The sequence below is a fragment of the Falco cherrug genome, chromosome 4 (assembly GCF_023634085.1).
Source record: "Falco cherrug isolate bFalChe1 chromosome 4, bFalChe1.pri, whole genome shotgun sequence".
In the NCBI taxonomy this organism is placed as follows: domain Eukaryota; kingdom Metazoa; phylum Chordata; class Aves; order Falconiformes; family Falconidae; genus Falco; species Falco cherrug.
Window position 1 is genome coordinate 93,392,854 of NC_073700.1, and position 24,333 is coordinate 93,417,186.

A 24,333-nucleotide genomic window follows, 5' to 3' on the forward strand; every position below is an offset into this window, starting at 1 on the left:
TCTTTTTCTTTAATTTTATTCAGATTCTGTTCAAAAGGTCTCCTAAATGCCAATCAGTTCAGGTTTAGCAGTAATTTTTCAGGGACACTGACAAGAAAAGTTTGTCAGCTCCATTTTTGGCAATACAGGCAAATGCTGTATGCAGTCTTCATGGCTGCTGTGGCTGTTATCTCCAGTTAAAGACAAATAGGTCAGAAATGCAGAATATGCTTGAACAATATGAGTTAGGATGACTGATAGCACAGTGAAATCCTGGCAAAATTTGTTACTGGTCTATGTCTGTGTTAGAGACTACCAGTTCAGTCAGTAGCCCTGGCTTTGTGGATTGTAACAACGTGGTATTTTTTTATTTGTATGTGAAACAATGAGGTAATTTTTTTAATCACTAAAAGCATAGCATTGAGACACATGGCTGGTGTTTCTGGTGAATTAGCATATGCAGTCCTTTCAGATATAGAAACCTCTTTGGTGGTTTGGATAAGCATAAATGCCAAAGTTGTTATTCAGTAAGGTGAACTTCCAAGTATTCTAGCATTTTTGAGAGCTGATGAAATCATTATTGTGACTAAAATCAAGAAAGAAGATATAGCCAGGCAAATTCCTGAGTTAACGGCTGTAAGAATTCCCGTAATTTGGCATGCATCAATTTTGCATAGTTCTTGCAGTATGTTTCACATTGCATTTGAATTTTTCAGAACTGTCTTGGCTATCACTCCAGGATAAATTATTTCATAGGCATCTTGAAAAATGGCTGTTGCCTTAGGAATAATATTCATAATGGTAAAGGCTTTAAAGGCTTTTTACTAGAGACTTCTTAAGATACAGAATCAAGTATCTGTCTGGCTCATGAACACAACTTAGGAACAATCTTGTTAAAGTTTGACTAATGTGTTATTAGAATGACTGACTTACGCTTAAGACAAATAGCATGAATTTGTAGATCTCAACTAAGTTTTCCACAATCCCTAGAGTTCTGTTAATTCCATAGACCAGTTGTTCTCAAACTTGCCTTCCAACAGCCGCTCAGTCACTCACACACCCACACTCACACCCCTCCCCCCCCCTCCCATGTTGTCCATCCCGTCCTTTCCCTGGAATATGCTCAGCCATACAGTATTTGATGCAGTTTCCTGTCTAAGACATCTTATGTGAAGTGTTTTGAAAGGATTTCAATGTCCTTTAAACTTATGAAGAGATTTATCAGCAAGCGCCACTCTGTGCAGATTTTTATAGGCATGTATGACTTAGTTGCCTTATTTTGCTGTTATCTGCATGAAGCATTTTGTTGTATTTTGTAATAGAAGCTTTTTTGTTGCTTAAAAATTCCAGTAACCATAGTTAGTGGTTGAGTGAAATTAAGTCTCTTCTCATCTCATATTTTATTAACTAAACTAGAAACAGAAGCTTTCTGTGGTCAATGTGACTTGTTTCTTAAGCAACATGACTTCATTGCTGCTCAAAAGATTGCCTCCAAAGTTTTTAAGCCTATTTAGAGAAGGTTCTTATCAGAGAATTATTAACATCTTTTGCAAAGTATAGAAGACTTGTAATCCTCCTGGCATGAACTGTCCATCTGTGACTATATACCTTTCAGTGAGTTCTAAGAAATATTTTTACATCTTTCAATTTACTTTAACATGTTCCTGTGTATGTTTTCTGATTATTTAGACAATAAACCAAATTGTTATCCTGTATAGATGTAGCTAACTGGTTGTTTTTAGGGGGTGGTTGTTTGTTTTTTTTTTGGGGGGGGGGGGGGGGTGTGGTGGTGTCGGGAAGGAATATTCCTAGCACGGTGGGTTGAGGTGTTCTAGATGCGGTGTAGCAGAACTTGCTATTAGGATAGAGTTCAGCTGATAGCACTGATTGCTCAGAGCTTCATTTGTGCCTCTAGATGATTCTGGTCCTAAACATGAGTCAATATACTTGCAGTTTAGGGATATGCACAATATAAGGTGAAAAAACATAACCACAGGTTGAAGTAGTTATTTTAATTCTACTTTTTCTTGGTTTTATGGGTCTTGTGAAGTGGTTGAGGTATTTTATTTTTCCTCCCCGATGATCACAAGCTACTTTACCCGGCTTGCTAAAAGGAACTGGCAGATTTAACTGAAGCAAAACTGAGTGGCCTAATAGACAAACACCTATGAAACTGTCTAACCATTTTAGAATAATACTGTGTTGTAGTGGGCAGTAATATTATTAGCAGTCATTTGTTGAGAAGTTGCTGCTCTTCTGTGTTTACCTAGTATAAGAATGGACTTGGTTCTGAAACTGTTTGTTATTAGACTTTTCGGCAAGCACTTGTGCTTGAAGCTCTTGAACCAGGGTCAAAGGCATGGCAAAGATTTCAGTAACTTCCAGTCCTGTCGATGTATTTGGTATAAACACACTTTCAGGAGACACATTCACATCTCAGCTACAGTCTAAGCAGTCTTTTGTTTCTATGGTTCTCTAAGCATTTCCCTATGAAAAATTCTTGTGGCATTTTGTGCCTTGTGGCACGTTTCTTCTGCAGACTAAATCATTAACTAATTAATGTTGTATCTTGTATCTTTTCAAAGCTTATAGGTATAATCTCCAGGCTTAGTAGTATGGTTTTTGGGGCTGGCATTTACACTCTACTTTGTTGCCTTTTTTCCTTCATATAACAAGGATGTTTCCATCAGTTTGAGAGTTACAATAGTTAATTTTACTGACCTGTTATATACTTCTCTTGTATTAAGCATCACAAATTGACCTAGGGTTTACATTCAAAGAGAACCCTTTGCTCATCTCTTATATCCAGAGAAGAAAAACATGGGAAGGTTAATAGCTTGGCAAAATTGAGTTTCCGTATTTATCTGTATTAAAATTAAGGAAAAGTCATTGGAGTCATCTGGTTAAAACTGTGAATATAAATTACCTTTTTACTTGTGTTATGATGAAATGTAATGAACTAGTCGAAGTTTCAAACTTCACAAAAACTCCTACCTGTTCAGCTTCCATGCTTCGCCTCCCGTCCTTGACTTTGTAGGATTTAAACTCTGGTGCATTATGTGAATTTTTTACAATTGCAGAGTACTAAAGGAAAGGAAGTGTTGTTCATAAAATCTGAGCATTCATTCTCAACACATCCCAACTCTCCTTTCTGTTTCCCAATTCCATCTTTCCTTTGCTTATGTGGGTGCGTTCCTTCTATAGCCTGAGAACTATATGAAAGTAAATTCACATATTAATTACATCTGTTACAGGTTTTTCTTACAGGACAAAATCACAAAGATTGCTCTAGCAAGCCTTTTGTAAATATACATACTCAATGTAATGATAATTTTTAACTTTTCAGAATAGGGATTTAAGTACTCCTCAGGCTATTTCTACAAAGCTGCATAGCTGTATGACTAGTTGCTAAATGTGGTCCAGGTCAAACTTGATGAATATTAGTGGTGTCATAATTTTAAAAGGCTTGATAATATTTTAAAAGAATCTTTACCTAGGTTTTATATCCACCCTTTTTATGTTTAAGATAGCCCCGTAGGCTATCCCTGCAATCATAGATTTGACTGCCTGCTGTTTATCAATGATTTGACAAATCAATCTATCTACAGAGTTCATAAGTTAGATGAGGCTTGGCTTGGCTGTCTAGATGTGTGTTTGCTGTTACCTAAGTCAGTGGTTTGTGTGTCGAAATCTTCAATGTCTCAGAACAAATTTTGATAAAGTCTAATATTAAACAATATAGGGAAAGGTAGACTTTCAGTTTATTAATTATCTGCTTAAATACAGCTTAAAACTTGGTAAAAGTTGTTGAAGATTTCCAGTTAAAAAGCAACAAATGATTTTATCATTCATAGAAAATGCATGTGGTAAAACTTGTAGGTAAAATATCCTTACTTGTTTTTTTATTTGTTCAAAATCATGTGACAGCAACGTGCTGTATTATTATCTACTTGAGGCTCTCATTTACTGTATCTTGTCTGTGCTGGAAGCAGTTCACCCCTGTTCTGAGGGGAAACATGAGGTAAAACTACTGTGTCTGCCAGAAATCCCAGCATGGTGTTTGCAGTAGGAGCTGTTAAAAGTCTCAGCATTTTCCAAGTCAAATCACTGTAGTGTCTTCAGGAACCGGACGTTGGTTCTTTTACTTTTGTGTGTTTGCAATAGAAACCAACCGCTGTAAACTTATGAGCCATGCAGGTAGATAGGATTTTGACTGGACCTCAGTAGGAGCAACTTAGCTTAACCAGTACTTCACATTTCACTCCGTTAACTTCCCGTGATTTATGAATGATGAGTCAAGGGGAATCTTAAAAACTTAAAATGCTTGTGGGCGGTTATACAGTATAAATGTGTTAAGAAGTTAACTATATGAGTAAACTTACCAAACCTGACTGTTAAGCCCTGTCTCATGCTTTTCCCTAAATAATGTCCTGGGCATCTTAGAAACGATACTGAAATCCTTCTTTCTGATCCTGTCCCTGTGTACATCCAGCTGACCTTGCCTGTTGGCCAGCTAAACTCTTGGGAAGTGGAGCCTTGCAGCCAAGTGGCAGGCTACAGTGCTGTGCCTCCTACCAGGGTCTGCTCCCAGGCGGCACTAGTCACCGCATTCCCTTCCTCCATATGGTGTCACAGGATCGGTGCCCTTTCTGCAGCACGACAATTTATTTGCAGTGTGAGCTCTTACATGCTGGATGGGCCTTTAGTTTTACTGTCTAGAATTTTAGAGTAATAGTAGGTTAGTCATTTACCCTGCAGAGAACATAATTTTGGAGGTTTCTTGTTTAACAACTAATCTTCCTAAAATTAGATACTCTAGATTAAACCTTAGGCTAAAATGAGATTGAATGCATTAATCGTGGTCATACTCAGATGTGCCATGACACCTGGGGATCCTTAATATATGGAAGATAAGTGATGTGTACTAGTGTAATCTTAGTCCTGCTAGTACCACAAATCTACATTTGGTCTTTAGACTCCTGCAGTGTAGATGATCTGGTTAAAAGAAAGTGCCAATCTCTGCCTATTACCTACAAGAGAAAATGTATGTAAATGAAATATGAAGCCAAACCTTCCCCAATGAAAAAGTTAAATTGATGAATTATGTATTTTTCATATCTATTTCAGCTCCTACAGTCATTATGAAGAATTTGCATTATTTAATATCTTTTCATGTGAGTCTTGACTCACATTTGTCGTGTCAGTTATGGCAACGCTTGCTGGTCGTAGGGTGATGGTTTACTGGTATCAGACTTTGCTTGGAGGTGTGCCTTTCAGACCACAAATATCCAGAATACTATGTAGAGAGCTATTAGTGAATATTACAACTATGGCTAGAATCATTCTTCAGTGTGGGCTATAAACTAGAACAGTTTCATTTTCAAGCATCATTTAGCTTTTTTATTGTGTAAGGGGTGAAGAATTTTTCTTGTTCCTTAATTGTCCCCTTGCACCAACAAAAATTTGTGACAAATGCATTCTTATTTGTGGCCATTAATTCTTAGTTGTGTAAGATCACCTCAGCAAATTTTCATCAACATTTTTTTTCATGTAGATGTAACTTTTGTGTACTCTATCACTAATTGTAAAGGCTGCTTTGGATTTGACTGGACTTTCTAGGTCAACAGTCCTTGAATTGGAGAAGAGAATTTTATGGTCTACTGAGAAACCAGTTTTACATGGAAATTAAATACAAGAACAAGGGTTGGAAAATGTTAAGGCTGTGGTACAAAGTAAAACATACTTGTGTGAGCCAAGGACAGAATACTAGCCACTTTTAATTTCCTGACTTTTGTTAGCTTGTATTTCAAACTCCATATTTAAATGCTCCTTTTGCCTGCATTTATATAACTGATTTGGAGGGATATACTGGCCAGCTTCTCAGCTACTGTATGCTGACACTAGTTAATCACGTGTTTCTTTGTCTTTTAGTGAAACTCAAGATTCTTATGTTTATGTTGTCTTACTTTTCATGAGTATAATTAGGAGTGCCTGGCTTGACTGTTTTTGGTGCTTTGTACATATTAAGTTTCATTGCCCAGTATGTGGGAATGTAGACAGCATTTACCAGCTCATTAACCTCTTTAAATTGTCTGCGGAATGGATTATTTCCTGTCACCATCACAGGTCAGTGGATGGGTTACAGTCCAATGGACTCTTTATAGAATATTTGAAAAATGCTAAGCTACCACAGCATTGATTGACTGGCATGATTTTTCTAATTCACAATTATTTGGGGGGGAAATCCAAACAAGAGAGTAGGTTAATATTGTCATTGTTCTGAAGTCAGGAAAGGCAAATGTTGGTTAAGAAAACCCCACTAGCTGATCCTGTTTCTCTGCAAAATGTGCACATTTTATACACATACAGCATGTTTTCAGGACACTATTAAAAGCAGTGTCCGTTTAGACCAGGATGAAGTGCATGTAATTCTGTGCTCTCACTGATGTGCATGACCCCTAGTAAGCATCTGTCCTGGACCTGTTCTTAGGAAGTAACAAGGTCAGGAAGAGTGGCCTTTGTTACTCTGTGTTGAACATAGTACCCTAGCCTTCACAAAAGCCATATGTATCCAATAAAAGAAATTCACAAACCTTATTTGCTTGACAGTGGACTCCGACAGGGTTGACATCATCATTCTTTCAAATGTTACACTTACGCAGTCATGGAAATTTGGATAGATAGGTAATTTTGCTGTTCAGCTGGACATTTTCAATCAAGAATTTGATTTGAATGCATTACGAGTAAGAGCTTAAAAACTGGAAGACACTGGATTTGCATTAACTACAACTAGATACTTGACTTATCTTTTTGTTCTGTCTGAGTAATAGCCGTGTAAAGAGCTACCTTCTGTTAGTTTAACAGTAGAGCTGGGTGCTTCCAGACTGTAGCCTCAAAACTTCTCAAGTCAATGAAGACTATTGCCAAAATAAGTCCCAGCCAATCAGAAGAGTTGAGAGAGCAGATGCTAATACTACAGCAATTGAATATTACTTCTCTGTACATGTAGGCAGCACATATATAAAACTTGCTTACAGGTAGCTGAATACTAAGAGATGTTGTGAATCCTGAAATTAGCAGACCACAAAGCCCTTCACATTAGCTGCTAACTCTGTCCAAGCTCTATAAGGTTGTCATGGAAAGTCACGAGCAGGCTTTGTGACTGTCTTGCAGGTTTGCTAACTATAGACACCTTGGATTAATCATAGGGTCTCATCACAGAGTATAATTTAAATTACAGAATGCATCAAGAAGAGTCAATTCTGCATTGCACCCTGCATAAATGAGATCGATGACATATATTATATTTTACTTATTAACCTAATAACCTTGAACAAATACCAAATAATACTGCTGCTCTCCAGGATTCTTACTTGAAGGAATGTCTTTGATTTGTGTCACTGAAAACCATAGTACAGATTACAAGCTCTGACTTTTAAAGGTGCTTTTCAGGGTGCCTTGTCACTTCTCAAAACTTGCTTTTACTGAGTATTATTTGCAAAGTAAACACTTCATTTTGTGGAAATATGTATACTGAGTATTACACTGAATATAGATTTTCCTCCAGAAAGCTTTTCTGTAGGTAGATGCTTATTGTAACTGAACTGATTACTAAGCTGGTTTTATCATAAATGTTTACAGCTTGACACTATGCTGTTAGAAACCTAAGTCCCAGTTCATCAGAGCATTGACACACCTGTGCTAATGCTGTGGGTATTGTAACTTAAAGTTAATTGCTCAGATAAATGGATACTGGATATCTGCAGCTTTGGGTTGCAGTCATGATGATGTGTGCTACTGGCAGATTGTCAGAATCTTAGACAACGATTCCAAAGAATGTATAATTGGATACCTTTTTTTTTTTTTATTGGGCTTGATGTATCTTCAGCATAATGTTATATACTACATATTATGTTTGTGTTAACATCTCAGTTCTGTTCTTAATTCTAAATATTGCATCCAGGAACTTCTGGCTTTGTTATTAATGCAACTACTGGATTTAACCATTATGTCATATACTGTCCATATATTGCTATTACTGAAATTATATATATTTCTCTGTCAATCATAATATTGGAACATTTGGATTTTTTCAGTTTTGGCTTGTACAAGCTGAAGAACTCTGTGTTCATGACACTTATTAACCCCCAAATTATATCTTATGTATCTGTATAATTGGAAAATTCTTAGTCCTTGATTTGTTACTTAGTTTTTAATATGCTATATCATCTTACAGTTCACCTAATTTTATTTAATTTCCTTTTCTTTAATCCAGGGTTGGGAAGAAACTGTGGATGCTGCTGTTTCTTACTTGTTAAGAACTTGTTTGTCAAAGAGCTCTAAGGAGCAGGCTCTGACTCTCGGCAGCCAGCTGTGCATGCCTAAAGATACCAGCAGACTGAAAAAGAACATCACCCTCTTCTGTGATAGATTGGCTAAAGGTGGTCGCCTTTCCTTAAGTACAGAATCAGCCACTCAGCAAGCTGTTGTCATGCCAGGTAAGATGTGTACTACATGTTCATAATTCAAAATATGCATTTGTATATTAAACCTAAAAATTATGCATATTTGCTTGAGTTAGCAGTTTGTTTCTCGCAGGCTGTGGAAACCAAACACTGCTTGTGTTGCTGACAAGTAGAACAACTTGGGTAATAAGATCATTTTAAATCTAAATTTTGTTTCAATTTGATCACTTAAAGCTGCTCTTGCAGCATATGGACAGTAATGCAGCAAATGAACCTCAGATGATCATCTTTATTCTCTATTTTATTTATAACCTCCTTCTTTGCACTTAATTGAAGGTATATATGTGTGCATTTCTAATGTGATGGAAGAGTGAAAGATGGAAGAGGAGTGAAAAGCCCTCCTTTCTTTACAGAGCAATGGTTATGATTGCATTATGATGGCATATCCATATAACTGATTATGAAGTAGTGATAACACTGAATTAAAAAAAATCTACAATCTTAGAAAGTACTAGTTGGTTGCGTGATATCTCACAGAAAGCATGAAATTAAAGATGAAACTAATTTAAGTAGGTGTCTAATAATATTTCTTATTTCGAAAAGGAATGTGGGGAAGATTTCAGAGTGCATAATGATTTAAATGGATGTTGTGGAGTTGCTATTTTTTTAAAAAGATATTTTATTCATGTGTTTTTTAAAATTCCTGCTTTTTAGTAACAGTGGGAACAAAACCACACCTTTTCTATAGAGTCTGAAGGCTAGCATCTTTGTACTGTTGCAAGACATTTTCTTCCTGCCTTTTTTCTCTAGAAAGTCAGTCAGTCTCTTTATAACCATTAGAAACTCCTGCTGACCTGGAAACAGTTTTTTTTAATCCCAACTTCCTGCTCTGAGTTTGGATTGGACATTCACACAGCTTCATAGTCCCCTAAACCCCATAATATTACTATGGTCATTGGCCTCAGTGACCTCCTTCATCTACAGCAGTCTTTACATCTGTAGGCAAAACTATGTATTGTATGCACGGTTCAGGCTTAACATTGGGCACTTATTATTTTGTCCTCATGGGTATCATTTTTGATAAAGTTTGGAGTTGTGTTAGGGCAGTATCTTGATTTTCTGTACTTTGTTTTCTTACATTACAAAAATAATTTGATTCCTGTTTAATATAATCTGAATAGCCTCTGCAGTGTTTCAGCAGCTCGGAAGTCCTTGTTATTAATACGTGCAGCCCTCCTTTGCGTGTACTACTTTAAATGATTCTTTAAGTGGTTGCAGACTGTGCAGTGGTAGAAACTAGATATATGTAATTTTTTTTAGTGTTACACTATGCCCGTATCTGTAAGTGGACTGATAATCGTGTGAAGTGAAGAAGTGGGCCCGAATAAGTGTCAAATTAATTTTACAATTTTTTGTTAGTATTTCTTTGCAAGACTAAAATAAGTGTTAAGGCTATTCAATTTGTTGAACTTTGAAAAGGTTATATATGCACTGTTTTTCCTTCTAAGGATTTTGTGGAGGTGTAAATAGCTGCAGTTCATATTTTTCCACCTAAGGTAATAAGGTGAATTGACTTAATAATGAAATCCACTTCTGCCTGTTCAATTGACTAGTGTTACTGGGTTCAGGGGACTGTTCAATTTGGTTATGATTAATTCTGTTAGAAAAAGAGTAAAATTTTTAAAAATTGTAAACAAATTAGAAGAAACCTTGCTGTTGATGAAGAAACTTGAGAAAGCGGTCTGGTCATGGTCTCCATATTGCATATTTAAAGATTAAAATCTTAAAAAACGTTAAACCCACTGTTTTCTATTACATTAGGCCAAACTAGCACCAAGAAGGCATTAGTGATACATACTAGAGTAATTTTTACTATTGTGATACAGGAATATAGTTTTACTACATCTGAAATAAAAATCATACAAGGAAGAAGTACATTCAAAGCAAAATGTAAGATATTTGACTGAGGGCTGTTAGCCGTGTGTTGATGATATGTGGGACCAGGATTACAATTTTACTTGATGGATAGTGAAAAATTAAGTACCTGTAAAGGAGCTGGTTGAGACCTGGTATAGCAGTGTCCCACCCAACATAAACTATTTTAGCTATGCTTGAAATTCCCTTTGGCCATGATTTACATGAAAAAGGCTTAAAATTTGTAATCCAAATACAGATTCCAAAATAAATCATTTTACTTTTAATAGTGCTGAGACTAATGTGTAGCCGTTTTGAATATCAAATCACCTAATTAAAAATCAAAATTATGACCTAATTAGTCTAACACTTCAGAGTGTCACAAGAAGGTATTATTTAAAGAAATTATAAAACCTAATACAGCTTCCTTATTTTTACTAGGAGTTCAGCCTGAAGCCTTGATAAAAGGTTCGATACATTTATGCATTAACTCATTAACTGTTGAGGTAATACAGGTTTTTGAAAAGTATGCAAGAGCTTAAAAATCAGAATTTTCATCTTCATTTACAGGATAGGGTCATTAGAGATAAATACTTCTGCCAAATGCTTAGAATAGCATAGTGCTTAAGTAGTTGCTGTCTAGCAGGATGTGCTGTGTGCTTTGAAACTGTGTGGGTGTTTGTCTTTGGACAGACTCGAGACAACTGGGAGCTTTCTTGGGTGAGTGAAGAATTTACTGAGGCTTTTAAAGCATGTTTGTCTTGTCACCTGTTTGGGTGTTCTGTGGCTGTCTCTACACTGGCAAGTAATGTGGTCCATTAGAACCAGATCTGCAGGGGGAAGTAGTTGAGGCTGGCAACATGACTTGTATAACCTATGTGTTTCAGAGGAGGTTTGAACTAACTCTGTTCTTGTCTGCTGTACTGCCCCTCCATTAGCAGTTGCAGTGCTTTAAGTGCTTTCCTGGGATTCATCTGCCCAGCTATTCACCTGTTCTTTCACCTGAAAGAAACAAGTTTGTGTGCCCAACACTAATCCTCCGTGTGAAAACGGTGCAGTTAATGGGGGTAAGCAAGAAGTTTGCTTCACTCTTCATTCCAATGAAAAATACCTGTTCAGTCTACACTAGGAGGAAATTGAGAATGATGTCTTATAAAGTGAAACCAGTATACAAAATAACTATATGCTGTTGAGTAAAGAGCTCTTTGATAATGCCTGTAAAATAGCTGAGCTTCTTCTCCCAGCCCTTAAAGGAGGGAACAGGAATAGGTAGAGGAAAATGAAGTAGAATTCTACATGGAGATGGTGAGAATTGAATTGTATCTGAGGATTTATGGTTAAACATTGGATGTTAATGTAGGGAAGAGTTTTTCAGGATGTTTAATCTCCAAGCCAAGCCAAAAATGGTCCCGTACTTGTTCAGTATTGTAGCTGTTGTTACCTTGAGGAGTTTGTTCAACGCAACTTTTTCTTAAGCCCATTCTTTTTATTAATGGTGGAAACCCCCTTTTCTATAGCAACCAACTTAAAAAATTTGTTTAAAAATGCCTAGGACCCTTCTGGCATTACAACACTCTAACAGTAAGCTGGATTTCTGGAAGCTGTTTAGCACGTTCAAGATAGTGTGCCCTGAAATCTAGAGAAGTTGCCTGAAGCCACATTGAAATGCTGATGATTATCTGTAAGTGTGCAACTATTTGAAAAATGCCTTCAGAAAACAGTTATCAGTATTTGTAGTTAAGCAAAGAGTGTATGTTAGAAGTATGTCAAGCTCTCTGCTGGGTCTGGTTTTGTTCATTATCTTCTTTAATGGCTTCAGTGATGGAATATGGAGCATGAATGTTAAAATTGTGGTTTTGCAAGAAGCTAGCAGTAGTTTCAGGCACATTAAAAGAGCAATAACTGATCTTGATAAATCAGAGGCAGGATCTAAAGTCAGTCAGATGGTGCTCAGTCGAGACAAGTGCAAAGGACTCTAGCAAGTATCAGACAAACTAAAAATTGAGAAATAGTTCCTTAAGCACTGTTGCCATAGGATAGACTCCTGGAGGTTGTAGTGGACCAGCAATTGAATAAAAGTCAGTAATATGATGCCATTTAAGACAAAATCCAACTTTGGGAGGTGGTCATGTGACTTTTAATGAGGCGCTGTAATTATTTCTTTCTATTCTTCATGAAAAAGTTCAGTTGAAATTACAGGGTAACACAAGAGAAACTGAGACAAACTGAATAGAGTTCAGAGAAGAGCACAAAAATTATAAATGTTTGAAACAATCTTGCTTTTCGTTTCTTTGGAGGGAAAAAGAAAGAGAAGGGACATGATAATTTTCCAGTATGTAAAATGTTCTTATAAGGATGATTAAAAGTTAATGAGAATCATTGGCTAAATATGATTATAATGGTAAGCCACATCAGGCTGTATCATGTACTCTATTGCCTTTGGCAGTGCATAAATGGTTGGATGAGAGGAACAGTGAGGGGCTTAGGGAGTGGTGCTAACCCGAAGTGTGGGCCAGTGCCAGGGGAGTGCTGGGGAAAGGTGCTGTAGACCACCCAGGTTGTCATGGATTGAGTTTAATGTGTGTGAGAATTTATAGCATAAATCCTGATGACCTGCAGTGAATTAATTCTGTAACTTTTAAAGGTTTCTTGTAATATCTGTGCTTTGCAGGATTGCTTTGAAAACCTTAAACGGTGTCAGCTGTGGCTGTTTAGAGACTTGTTCAGGGGCCAGTCTGGAGCTCTATTTGCAGTATCACCTCACCTTTATTTTGGGTGTCTCAGCTACTCTTCAGCTAGAATGTGATCCTGCTTTTCCTCTAGTAGGTCCTGGTGTGCAAATGGCACCTTATCAGTTCTGCTTTGTTCAAGTAAAAATTTTAAATTGTAAATTAGGATTTTATTTTTTTTTCAAACTTTTTTTCTTCTTCTTTAACTGAACTTCAGTAATTTTTTTCTCTTTTATTTGGTTAGCTGATGTTTTAATTGTGCTTTAGCATGATTTACTTATAGCTGAATGTAACTGGAACAGTAGAGAAACTATTTAACTTGAAAATCAACTGAGTACTGCATTGCTTAAATCTGTGGAATGTCAAAGACTGTCATCTCCTCAGGTCAACTGAATCTTCAGAACTGAAATTATAAGGAAAAGGAGTAATATTTTGCATCCAAGAAATAGGATTTGCAAATAGTTTTGTGTAAGCATAATATTTAAGATTTATATAAAGAGCTAGAAGTCAAGCTGACTGTCCATCTAGCTTTCTCCTTTCTCTTGTGATAGGGTTAATGTATCCAGAGTATTAATGACAAAGTTTATCTGAACTCTTAAACACCTTGGACAAGGTTGAAAATTATCTCTTGATAGCTTATATGTTAACTTAGTATCCTTATATGTTGTTTTTCCTGCAGATGAAACTGGTTTGTTGTGAATATTGGAGGTGGATGTGGCAAATAATGTTCTTTATAATGTTTAAAGCTTTGGAAGATTTTTAGCATGTCCCTTTAATAATGTTTTATATTGTACTAATTGTGACTAAGTTATCTTAGTCTTTTCATGATGATTTTCAGTTTTTGCTGTTTGTATTCAAAATCTGAATGCTTTTCCTTTTTTCAGTAGCAGGGTATACCCTGCTATACTCTGCTCCATCTCAATTTCCAGGCCCTTTCCTACACATTTGTTGCCTAACCAGATGTTTTCCCAGTCTGTATTTATATATATGATGTACTTTCCCAAGCACAGTAGTATATACTTGACACTTTGTCTTCATAGCTTTTTTAATTTATCAAGTTGAATTATAATTCTGCTTTGTATAATCATGATTCTATCATTCAGATTATAAGTTGGTAAGTGCTAACTTTAATGACAATGCTCTTTAGCACATTAAATACATATATGCACCCAGAATGTATTCGAAGTCATGTTTTGAAAGACAAAAGTTTTTCTAGTTCCACCCCCCACCCCCCCCCCCCCTTACCTAAGCTTATAAGAACCTCTTTTCAAAATCCTGTCATAATTTCAGTGAGTTAATGTTGCCCATTTTGAAGCTGTGTTCTTAACTGGAAAACTGGGATGCAACAGAATGTGTCATATTCCTTAAGGAACTATCTGTTTACATGCTGCTAAACTTGAGGAGAATGGCAGGACTAATTGGAAAAACATGTGGGTTTGAGTTTCTGGAAGAGCAATATTCATTTTTATATATATATGTATTGGACATAAACATTGCTGCAAAGTTCTTAGTACATAAAGGGTGTACTGTAAAGAATAATAATAGTTTTCATGATCTGAAAAATCAGGATTTTTGTTATTGCAGATTCCTCTCTTACACTGTTAATTATAAATTATTCATCGGTCATTAGGGGAAAGGAACAAGCAGTATAACTCAGGTATTCTCACATTTCATGGTGTGGACTTCAACACAGAATGTCTTGCAAAATGTAGTGTCTGCCATTTGTACTCAACACAGATTCCTGTCTGTCATGGTAATGTTATCTCAGTAGCAACTACAGTAGATCTTTGCCTGGAGGTTAGAATCATGTAGTTCAAAATTATTCAAAAATAATTTAGCAGCCTGAAGAGGATATAAAGTCGGCACCAAGGACTAGTGAACGCTTTTGAACTACCAGCAGATATTCTTAAAATCACAGAAGGCTGACAGATGACAGTTTGAAAACTTTTCCTGTACCTTAAGTACTGTGAGCATGAGGTTATGGTGTGCTGACATCTTTGTAAACCCCCCTCCCTTGTCGGTGTAGAGGAGTGTATAAGAAGTGCCAGCATATTTTTTTTCTCATGGACATGACACAAGTCCAGTGTTGTTTATCTCCACAGAAGACTGTGGTCTGTTATGAAGTGTGATTCTCATTTAAGATATTTTCCATATGTTTTCTGTAGCAATAAAATACTAAACTACTTTTTTTCCTTCAGTAACCCCCAAAATGTTTTTAGATATTTTTGCTTTTTTCATTTTAAATACATTGGGTGTTCATAAAGCTTTTTAACAATGCTTATTAAATCTATGTAAGGAAAAGTGAAAGTAAAGTTTTATTCACAAAGCTTGTTGCAAGTGCTTGCCAGGATTTTGTACACCTGAAGGTCAGTCAGTACTGATGGGTTGAAGTGGTAATCCACTGAGATCAGTGGAAACTGTCATTGACCAAATTAGAGTCAGCATTTTACCCATCTTTTTCATAGTGTTCCTTGCCTGGTTCCACCATCTCATGAGACACTAACATTTACAAAGGTGTCTAGAGGATATTGGTAAGTATCTTTGATCTCAGGAATCTAAACCTTAATAAGAGTGTCCATTTTGCATTGAAAGTCAGTTTGCTGAGGACTTTTTTTCTTTTAAAGCACACTTATAAAACATTGCATGCCGATTCATTCCTACGGATTTGTTGGCTCAGGCCCTTAAATATAAAGTTGACATTAACTCACTTTAACTGTTGTGATGGAAACTCCAACTCATCTTTTCTAGCTTCCTTAAAAACATACTGGTTGATCAATAAAGTACCTTGAAAAACTGATTCCCCCAGGAAGCATGTTTAAGAGCGAAGAAGTATTTTTTTAATGTAGGAGATGATATGAAAAAGACTGAACTCTGCATTTAAACAGAAAGATAAGATTTTTCGTACATTTGCTGGGTAAATTTATTTATCAAATATATACACATATATATATATGAAGTATAGCTATGTGTCCCTAAAGTATCATGTTTATTAACCTTCATTTTCTTAAGTGCTCAAAACTTATAGACATATTTATCTGATTCGAAAGTTAATGTATGTTTGCATTTTAACAAGTACACCTTTTATCTGTCTTGCCTGTAAAAGCTGGAGGTCTCATACCCAGATAAAGGTTTCTCTGTGGAAAGTTCTATACTACTTGTAATGAAACCAAAACAGATCCAGCATCACTGTATCAGTTTTTTCAAGCTTCCCATACTTTTCATATGGCCTTAAGGCAAACAAACATTTGGTAAAAACATGTACTTTTAATCTTCTATGGGTCTTCCTTCTAGTAAGGCTGCCAGTATGGCTCTGCTTTGGGTTTTTTTCCCTGTTTTTCCTCATTTTCTTCATTTTTCTACATTATGGTTCACTGGTTTCCTCCTTCATACTGTGCTCTTTGGCCATGCAACTATATGCACGGTTCCTTCGCTGTGATAGCTGGAGCAAGTAACTCTTATCACTAGCCAAGGGAGTAAATGACTCTGAGAGTGAGAGGTAGCAATGAAAGGGTGGGAAGAGCCTTTTCCTGGTCAGCTGTCCAGCTGGGTGGCCCAAAGCAGTAACTGCAGAGAGAATCCTGTGGTACTAGTGTGGATCTGTTGGTCAATGAGACTTTAGTGAGGACTGACAAAGGTGTAACTGAGACTAAATCTGTAAACAGCATGATCATTGTGTACTTCTGTATCCAATTTGTGCAGCTCTGCATGGCTGAGATGTGTCAGTTTGAACAAAGTTTTCTTCTCTCCAATTGCAGATGATAATCACATAGGAATGAAAATAAGAAGAAAGAAGTTGCCATAACTCTTACAGCCCATAGCACTGTCATGCACTTCTATTACATTGTGTCATGACAGCTAATAATGAGACATGATATGGTATATAATGGAACATAATACAGTGCTGCAACTTTAATGTGACTTCTAGTTCTCCATGTTTAAAATACTATTGCAGAAATTTATCGGCTGTTCATGATGAAAAATTCCATCTTAATTTAAAAGCCTAGAACTAAGCAAATAGTAATATATCAAACATTTTAAAGTAATTATTTGGGTTCTATTTTTGAGGCCAAAATAGGTCCCTTGCCCTGTAATGCTGATTTAGTGAAAAGGAAGGGGAGTAGCAATCATTAGGGAGAATTTTGGGAGTGCTTACAGCAACAAGATTTTGTGGTTGCTCAAGAAAAGCTTAAGAACAGCTTGGTGGAGCCAGAAACATTGATTGTTTGGCTCTCAGATGTGAATCTTTACTCTTTGTAACTTCTTTCCATTGTAACTTTCTTTACTCTTTAAAACTCATTTCTATTGTTTTAGTAACTTAGGTAATTTATTTCTGTGGAAAGGAAAATTAAACCATACAGAAATTAAGTGACTTTCCCAAGGTAATACCATGAGTCGATAACACCTGTGTATAAATAGAATTCAAATATGCCTTATAGTCTTGTGCTGTAGCTCCTATCTATGGTTGGTTTTAGGTGTTTTACTATTAAAACACAGGTTACAGGTTAATAGTTTGTGTTGAGCCAACTTGCCTTGCAACTTGTTCTTGCATCATTCTACGTGGTTTAGGTGAACATGTTTAAAGATGGAAATCTGAATATCAGACATGGGAAGAGAGTGAGGAGGATTGTCTGAGGTGGTCTTTAATTTTAATGAATTCAGGCAAATTTCATCACTATGCTGGGCTCATGATAGTTCTCAAAGTGGTTAATTTTCAGGGATTACATAAACAATGGTAAAGCATTGGTATATATTTTTATTGAAAAGAACACACTGATAGAAAATACATTTTCTTAATATTTTTTTTTTTTAGGACATTCTAAGATTGCAGTATTGTGAAAAGGGGCAAAATAATAAGGGAGTGTAACAAGACACATTTGTGTCCAGGGTTGTCAAAAGTTTTTTATTATGTTGTTTAGAAAATCTCCCCTCCTCAATTGATATTACAGCTGGCAAAAACCACAGAGGAAAGGGGTACAAAGGTTAAGAAGGCTAAAGCAATAATTTTTTTTAAAAAATTAATAATTTAGAGAGGAAAATGTCATGCATAATGAATAAAAAAGAAATCCCGCTTGAGATTTGGGATTCTTTCGTTGTACTATGAAATTTAGTTGGCAGCATTGCAATTCCAACTCGCCTCATCTAAGTACAGTTAGGATCAACACATTAGTGCCTCGGTGTGCACAGTCCTATTGCTGGCTCTTTGCATTGAAATCCATTAAATTTTAATATGTCCTACTTAAGTATAAGTGGTCACAAATGATTCGTAATGTTGAGGTAAGCTTTTGGTGAAAATAATTGTCAGTTGAAGGAATTTCCCCTAATGATTGTACTTGTCACTGGGCTTTATTTTCTATATTGTTTGAGTCCTTGAGAGACCACAAGCAGAATAAACTTCTAAAATCTGCACTAATAGGCTAATTGTTCAAAACTATGGAAAAAGTGTTGCTAAAGGATAGTGTGCAGCCTCTGATCCTCCTTTTCAGAAGACACAATAGTAGCAAGTAAAAAAGTAGAAGTCCTAGATAATTATTTTAAGAAGGTCTCATAAATGATGCAATCTATTTTTAAATAAAGCCAACGTTTAATAATGTAGCATAACCCTTTTATTTAAGGTATGCTGTTAATAAGGAGTTAGTCTTGTATGTCCAGTCATACTTGAGCTTTCTACTTAACAGGTTTCCCTTTGTTCCTTGAAGTTTTTATTTCCTGCGGTATTTCAAGAACAGTCTATATGATAGAGACCATTGGTATTCGTACATGAGCTCTAGACATTTGAAAATCAAAATCATAATTAGCTCTGCAGTTTAGGTGACATTACTTTCCAGTCCCTATCTAGACAAAATCACCAAAAAATTGCAGTGATTGTCTGCTTTCCCTAAGTACAACCATGGCAAAGCATATCCATCCACAAAAAGGTATTGAGGGAGAGATATCACAGAGAGATGAAGGCAGTGGGGTGGGTAGGGAGCGGATAATTTCCAGGTCACCCCTTATCTCTTAAAATGCTGAAAATAGGTTCTTTGGGAGCCTTTCCTTTTTTCCTTTTTTTTTTTTTTTTTTTTTTGTGTGTGTGTGTGTGTGTGTGTTTGTGCACGCAACATTTCTCTTCAGTTGATTGTAAGTATTTCTTTTCAATGTGATATATAGCTCAAGCCAGAATATGTCAACATTAACAGCTTATTTAGTGTCTTCTGACTGGAAGTAACATCCTTCAGATGCAACAGAGATGCAACTGCAACTGTTTACATGTCAGGAGATGTTGTGGCCATTATTTCAGGTACCACAACCTATTGGTTTTGCATTTGCTACTTTTCTTGGCTTTCTGGCACATTTAGGTTGAGTAAACCTGACTCTTCTCCTATGCTGCAATAAATTAGATGCATCTTGGCTGAAACTGCTAGTGTTACATTATTCTAAACTGTTCTGAGGAAGTGTGCCCTGAATGAGAATGTTGTTTGCGTGATATTTTGGGGGTTTTTTGTGTTATCACTGAATTTGGCTTACAGCTTTTGAAGTGAAAATTTTACTCCATATTCTGTTTGGTCTTCAATTAAAAAAAATAATCACTGAGCTATGATGGTATTAATGTTTTTTTCTCAATATTCAGGTCTTTTTCAGTGAAGTAAAGGTGTTTGTGTATGTGGGATTGATTTCATAGTTTTTATGTAGGTAGCATAAGTAACATGTACAAGTCTGTGGAGCTCTGTGGTGAATTAACAGTGCAAAACTCTGTGTACACCACTAACACGATTTATAACATATTTGCTTATCCACATTACCATAAAGGAGTCTAATAAATCTAAACCTAGTGAAAATTTCATATTTTGTACACGCAGAACTGATTTTTCAATTACTTCAGACTTTTTTAGAGCCTAATCCAAATCCTGATGAAATCTATGGGAGTTTTTCCATAGACTTCAGTAAGCTTTGGCTCAGGCCCCTACTTTTCAATTTTTCGAATAGAATTGCCAAAAATCTGCAGAGAGCCAGGCACTTGGAAAGTTTTTACTTGCAAAGTGCAGCTGGTTTTGAGTTGCATACAGAAAACGTCCCAATGCTTTTTTGAAACAAAAAAAAGAGTTTTAAAGGTCTTATAACTTTAGTAGGTAAAAGAGTGGCTTTAACATTTGAAGCTGAAATTGTCTTGGGTCTCAGTGTAAGCATGACAAATTCTATACTAGAAGATTATTTTAGAAATGCTTAACTATATGGTAACAAAGCTTAAAATTACAATCTTAATTATAAGTTTAACTAAAATTTTCTTGGGTTGTGAGTTTCAGCGGTCTAGGGATGTCTATCCTAATAAATGATTTATTTTTTTTTTTCTTTTTGCTACAATGGAAAACTACACTGCAATTAAAGAAAAATACCCCCAGGTTAACTACACTAATTTGAGTTCTCAACCTTCAGGGAACATATTACTCAGCCAGATCCATCTGGTGACACATGGCACTTTTCACTGCCTCTGGGTGGCTGGATCAGTGGATTTGGAGGCAGATGTGATTGCACAGGCTGGGTTTTAGAAAGCGTGGGGCACAGCCTGTGCCACAGAAAGCACAGTTCATACCCTTGCATATCAGCCAGAGATTAATATCATGGCATTTTGAGGTAGTGTCTTGGGTTATGCATGGCAGTTGATAAGGTGTAGAATCCCTCTTAATTTTCCTTTCATTTCTTTGGTTTTTGAATGATCACCTTCAGCATGGACAGGATGCAGATCTGGCTACAGTAAAACTTCTCAGTAGCTACCTTGTGATTTACCCCCTAACGGTCTTGATGGCTTTTTCTCAGGAAAAAAAAAGGATGACATTTCCCTGAATGTGAATGCCTGATGTTACAAAGTTGTGCATCATCAGTATTGAACTTGCAGATTTTTCTTCTTAATTTTTAAAGAACAAGAGCATTTTGGAGGACCAGTTATGTTTACAGCTGTTCATATTTTTGTGACCTGTCAGATGTTAGTTCATATGTCAGTGGTTCATACGGTAAGTCCATAATTTTGTTTCCCTTGCCCCTGTGTTTATTTAGATTCACCCATCTCTAATACTTGGAGTTGGTATTTGAGGTGGAAATTATAATGAAGTCAAGCACAGGGTGCTTCATGACATTGGCAGATTTGAAAAGTCTTTATAATTGTTCTTTTTTTTTCTTCTCAGTTGTGTCACTGGCTGAATCACAGTGATAAACTTGAATCCCTAAGGTTTTGTTTTGATTCAGTTACACTTTGAGACAAAGATTTAGCTCACCCTTTGCTAGTTAGAATGTTGCTAAAGCACTAATTAAAAAAAAATAATGTGTAGTTAACTGAATAATGCTAAAATACTTCCTTGTAGGATTATAAAAATCTTCAGTAAACTGGTGAAATCCGCAGGCTTGATGACTTTCGTGTGATTAACATGGTAGGCTGCATATTTTTTGGGTTTTTGCTGTGTATTTTAAGTGCAGGTACCACAGGGTGCACTGCCAGAAGCTCGCTGTCTTTTGATGAAAGATGCACTTTATTAATTTTGACCTTAACCAAAGCTTGGCTCTTATTCCACTTAAAGAAAACTAGTTAACTGCAAATTAGAGATATCACCAAAAGGGGTATTACTTCAAAGTTGGCATATGATTAGGGGGATGTTCCACTGTATTAATCGAGTTTCAATTTTAATGACCTACTGTCTTCTATGTAACAATAAGCAGCTGTGCCACACTGTGTGTTTCAAAGAACATTTATTCAGCCTTTAAATTTACTATTAGAGATCAAAGATGTGGTCTGATGTATGTGGATGATGAAGGATGCCTCAATTCGAATGGATGGCTGAACAGAAATAGTGTAACTAGAGGGTAATAAATATTATGAACAACCTTTTTAATGTAAGTTATGTGGTGCTGAACTGTATTAAATTTTATAGCCGCACTGAGAAATCTTTCATTATTATCTTAAAACCATATCAGAGTACTGATAAGCATGTGTTTCTTCTAGCACTTTTTTTCAAATAAACTTTTCAGTCAGAACTGAGGGTTTTTAAAGTAAAAATAATTGCTGGTGACATCCTTGAAGGCAGCTTAGAAATAAATGAATGCTTGAATTACATACACGAATTTGTGCAGGACATTTCAGAGTAAAGTCTGGCTAAATGATCAGACCTTTTCCTTCCAACCTTAAAATCTATTTAAATAGATATGAATTAGTAATTCTTGGGTTTTATCTTCTCTAAAATGGGGCGGATTTCTTGTAACCAGAGTAGTCATTAGAGGTTTTAGGTTGCTGTTCAGGGATACTTAAATGAAGTTATAAACTGACGTTCTCATTTGAATCAGGTCATTGATAAAGCAGGCAATAATGTGACAGGAGTTACACAGGAGATTAAAGTTAGTGGAAAAAAATATGTTAGATATCCTGGGTCTGATTACATTCTACTATAAATTGTTGAGAAGAAGGAAATTCTGTGGGGTTGTGTAAAGTAGAATCCAGCCAGATATGTTGAGGTAATTAAAGAGGTTAAGATCTAGCAGGGGCCATATCACATTATAGATAGAATTTTCCTGTGCTCCTGTGATTCTATCCTAAAAGTCCTTCTGAAAGTAAGACAGGTTCTTATGATGCCTGTGGTCATAAACAAATGCTGTGTTTCCCTATGAAGGCACGGTATTGGCAGAATTAATATTTTGCAATACTTTCCCAGTCTGAGGAGAACAAATTAACCAGTTCTGCTTGATGATTTCATTTAATTAGTTATCAAAAGAAAAATGCTTGTTGTATAATATTACAACAGATTACTCAAACATTTCCAAATAAAAATCGCGGGTATTTATGTCATAAAAGAACTTTTATTTTTGGTTGTCTTTGTAGCACATTAAAAACAGAGGGTTTTTTTTGTTTTTGGTTTTTTTTTTTTTTAGTTTAGTGTAAAATTGATTCTCATATGGATAACTTGGTTCTCTCTGGCTGTTGAATTGCATATACACGAATTCATGTCCATGAATTTTGGTCCATGCTATGTAGAAGATATTCCTTCAAGTGCGTACTTTGTGATTTACTGAAAAATAGGAAGCTTCCTGCAGCACAACAAGAAAGCACTTCATTTCTGGGTTCAAACCATTCCTTTTTAATACAGATATGCCACTTCAGCAGGTGTGAACATCAGTGGTTGATAACGGGTGTTGAGGGAATGATAATTATTCATTTGCAGACCGGTGTTAAGGTTATGTTAAGGAGAGCTTTGGTACAGCTGGCTCTTTGCCAAGATGCAAGGAAGATCTTTGTGGTGGATGCTGTTAATTAAGTTGTAATATTTTTGACAAGTAAACAGTTTACCTTGGTAGAACCTAAAAGGAACAGTTAAGACTCAACGTGGTAAGTTGCATTAAGAAATTCATGGCAGGCATAGCAGTTTGGTCCTTCTGAACAGTGAAGTAATTGTTTTGATCAACAAGATAAGGGTGAAATCCTGGCCCTGTTGAGGTTGCTGGGAGTTTTGTCATTGACTTCATTTAGTCAGGATTTCTCCTGTTTACTTGAAAGTACTGTGTGTTACTGTTCTACGCATATTCATGTAGTGGTTGATAACCTGACTTAGCAGAACGCAAGAGTGAACTCTTAAGCAGACTTCTAAAATTACCTTTAGAGTACAGGCCTGAGTTCACTTCAGGTGGGTCTTCCTTCAGTGTTTGGACAAAAAGGAAGGTACAGAAGATGTTTTTTAGCTCATTGCTGGTTTGGTGATGTTAGAACAGAGAAACAAATACCCAGTTATGTTCTGGAAGGAAAAAAAAATTAGAGGACTATAAAAGCCTCCCTTTTTCCTCTACCTTTGCTGTAATGATGGTGGTGCTATCCTCTTGTCTTCATGACAAGCACAGAAATAAAAGTGTAGAGAAAATATAAAAGTTACATTGATTCATTTCTATTATATGTCATTTCTATATAGTAGGAATCTATCAATTCCTATTGAGCACCAAGTAGGAAACACTCAGCATGTAGTATGAATACCTGTACCAAACCCTTTGCAAAGGCTGGCTTTATCAACTGCCACAAAATGTGCACTTGAAATATTGTATTTCCCTAGTGTTATTTTTTGCTTGAAAACTTCAAACAACGAGAAGCTAAGGATCTCCTGAGAAAGAATTTGAATATACCTTGTGAATTACAAGTATAACTGTGAATTACATTTGATGAAAGTCAAATACAAAGAATTTGATGATATGTTAATGCTTACACCATAGGCTGTAACAGAGAGGGCCTGTTTTGTAATTGGTGC

General features: G+C 36.1%; 1 protein-coding gene across 5 annotated transcripts in view; it reads left to right on the forward strand.

The window, feature by feature from the left end:
- BBS9 (Bardet-Biedl syndrome 9) overlaps positions 1-24,333 on the forward strand; it is a 311,238-nt gene that overhangs the window by 146,415 nt on the left and 140,490 nt on the right. For all 5 annotated transcript variants that reach the window (XM_055707280.1, XM_014276303.3, XM_055707281.1 and 2 more), the window contains one exon: positions 8,255-8,477. In XM_055707280.1, the coding sequence (XP_055563255.1) occupies positions 8,255-8,477 (223 nt within the window). The remainder of the gene's footprint in view (positions 1-8,254; positions 8,478-24,333) is intronic.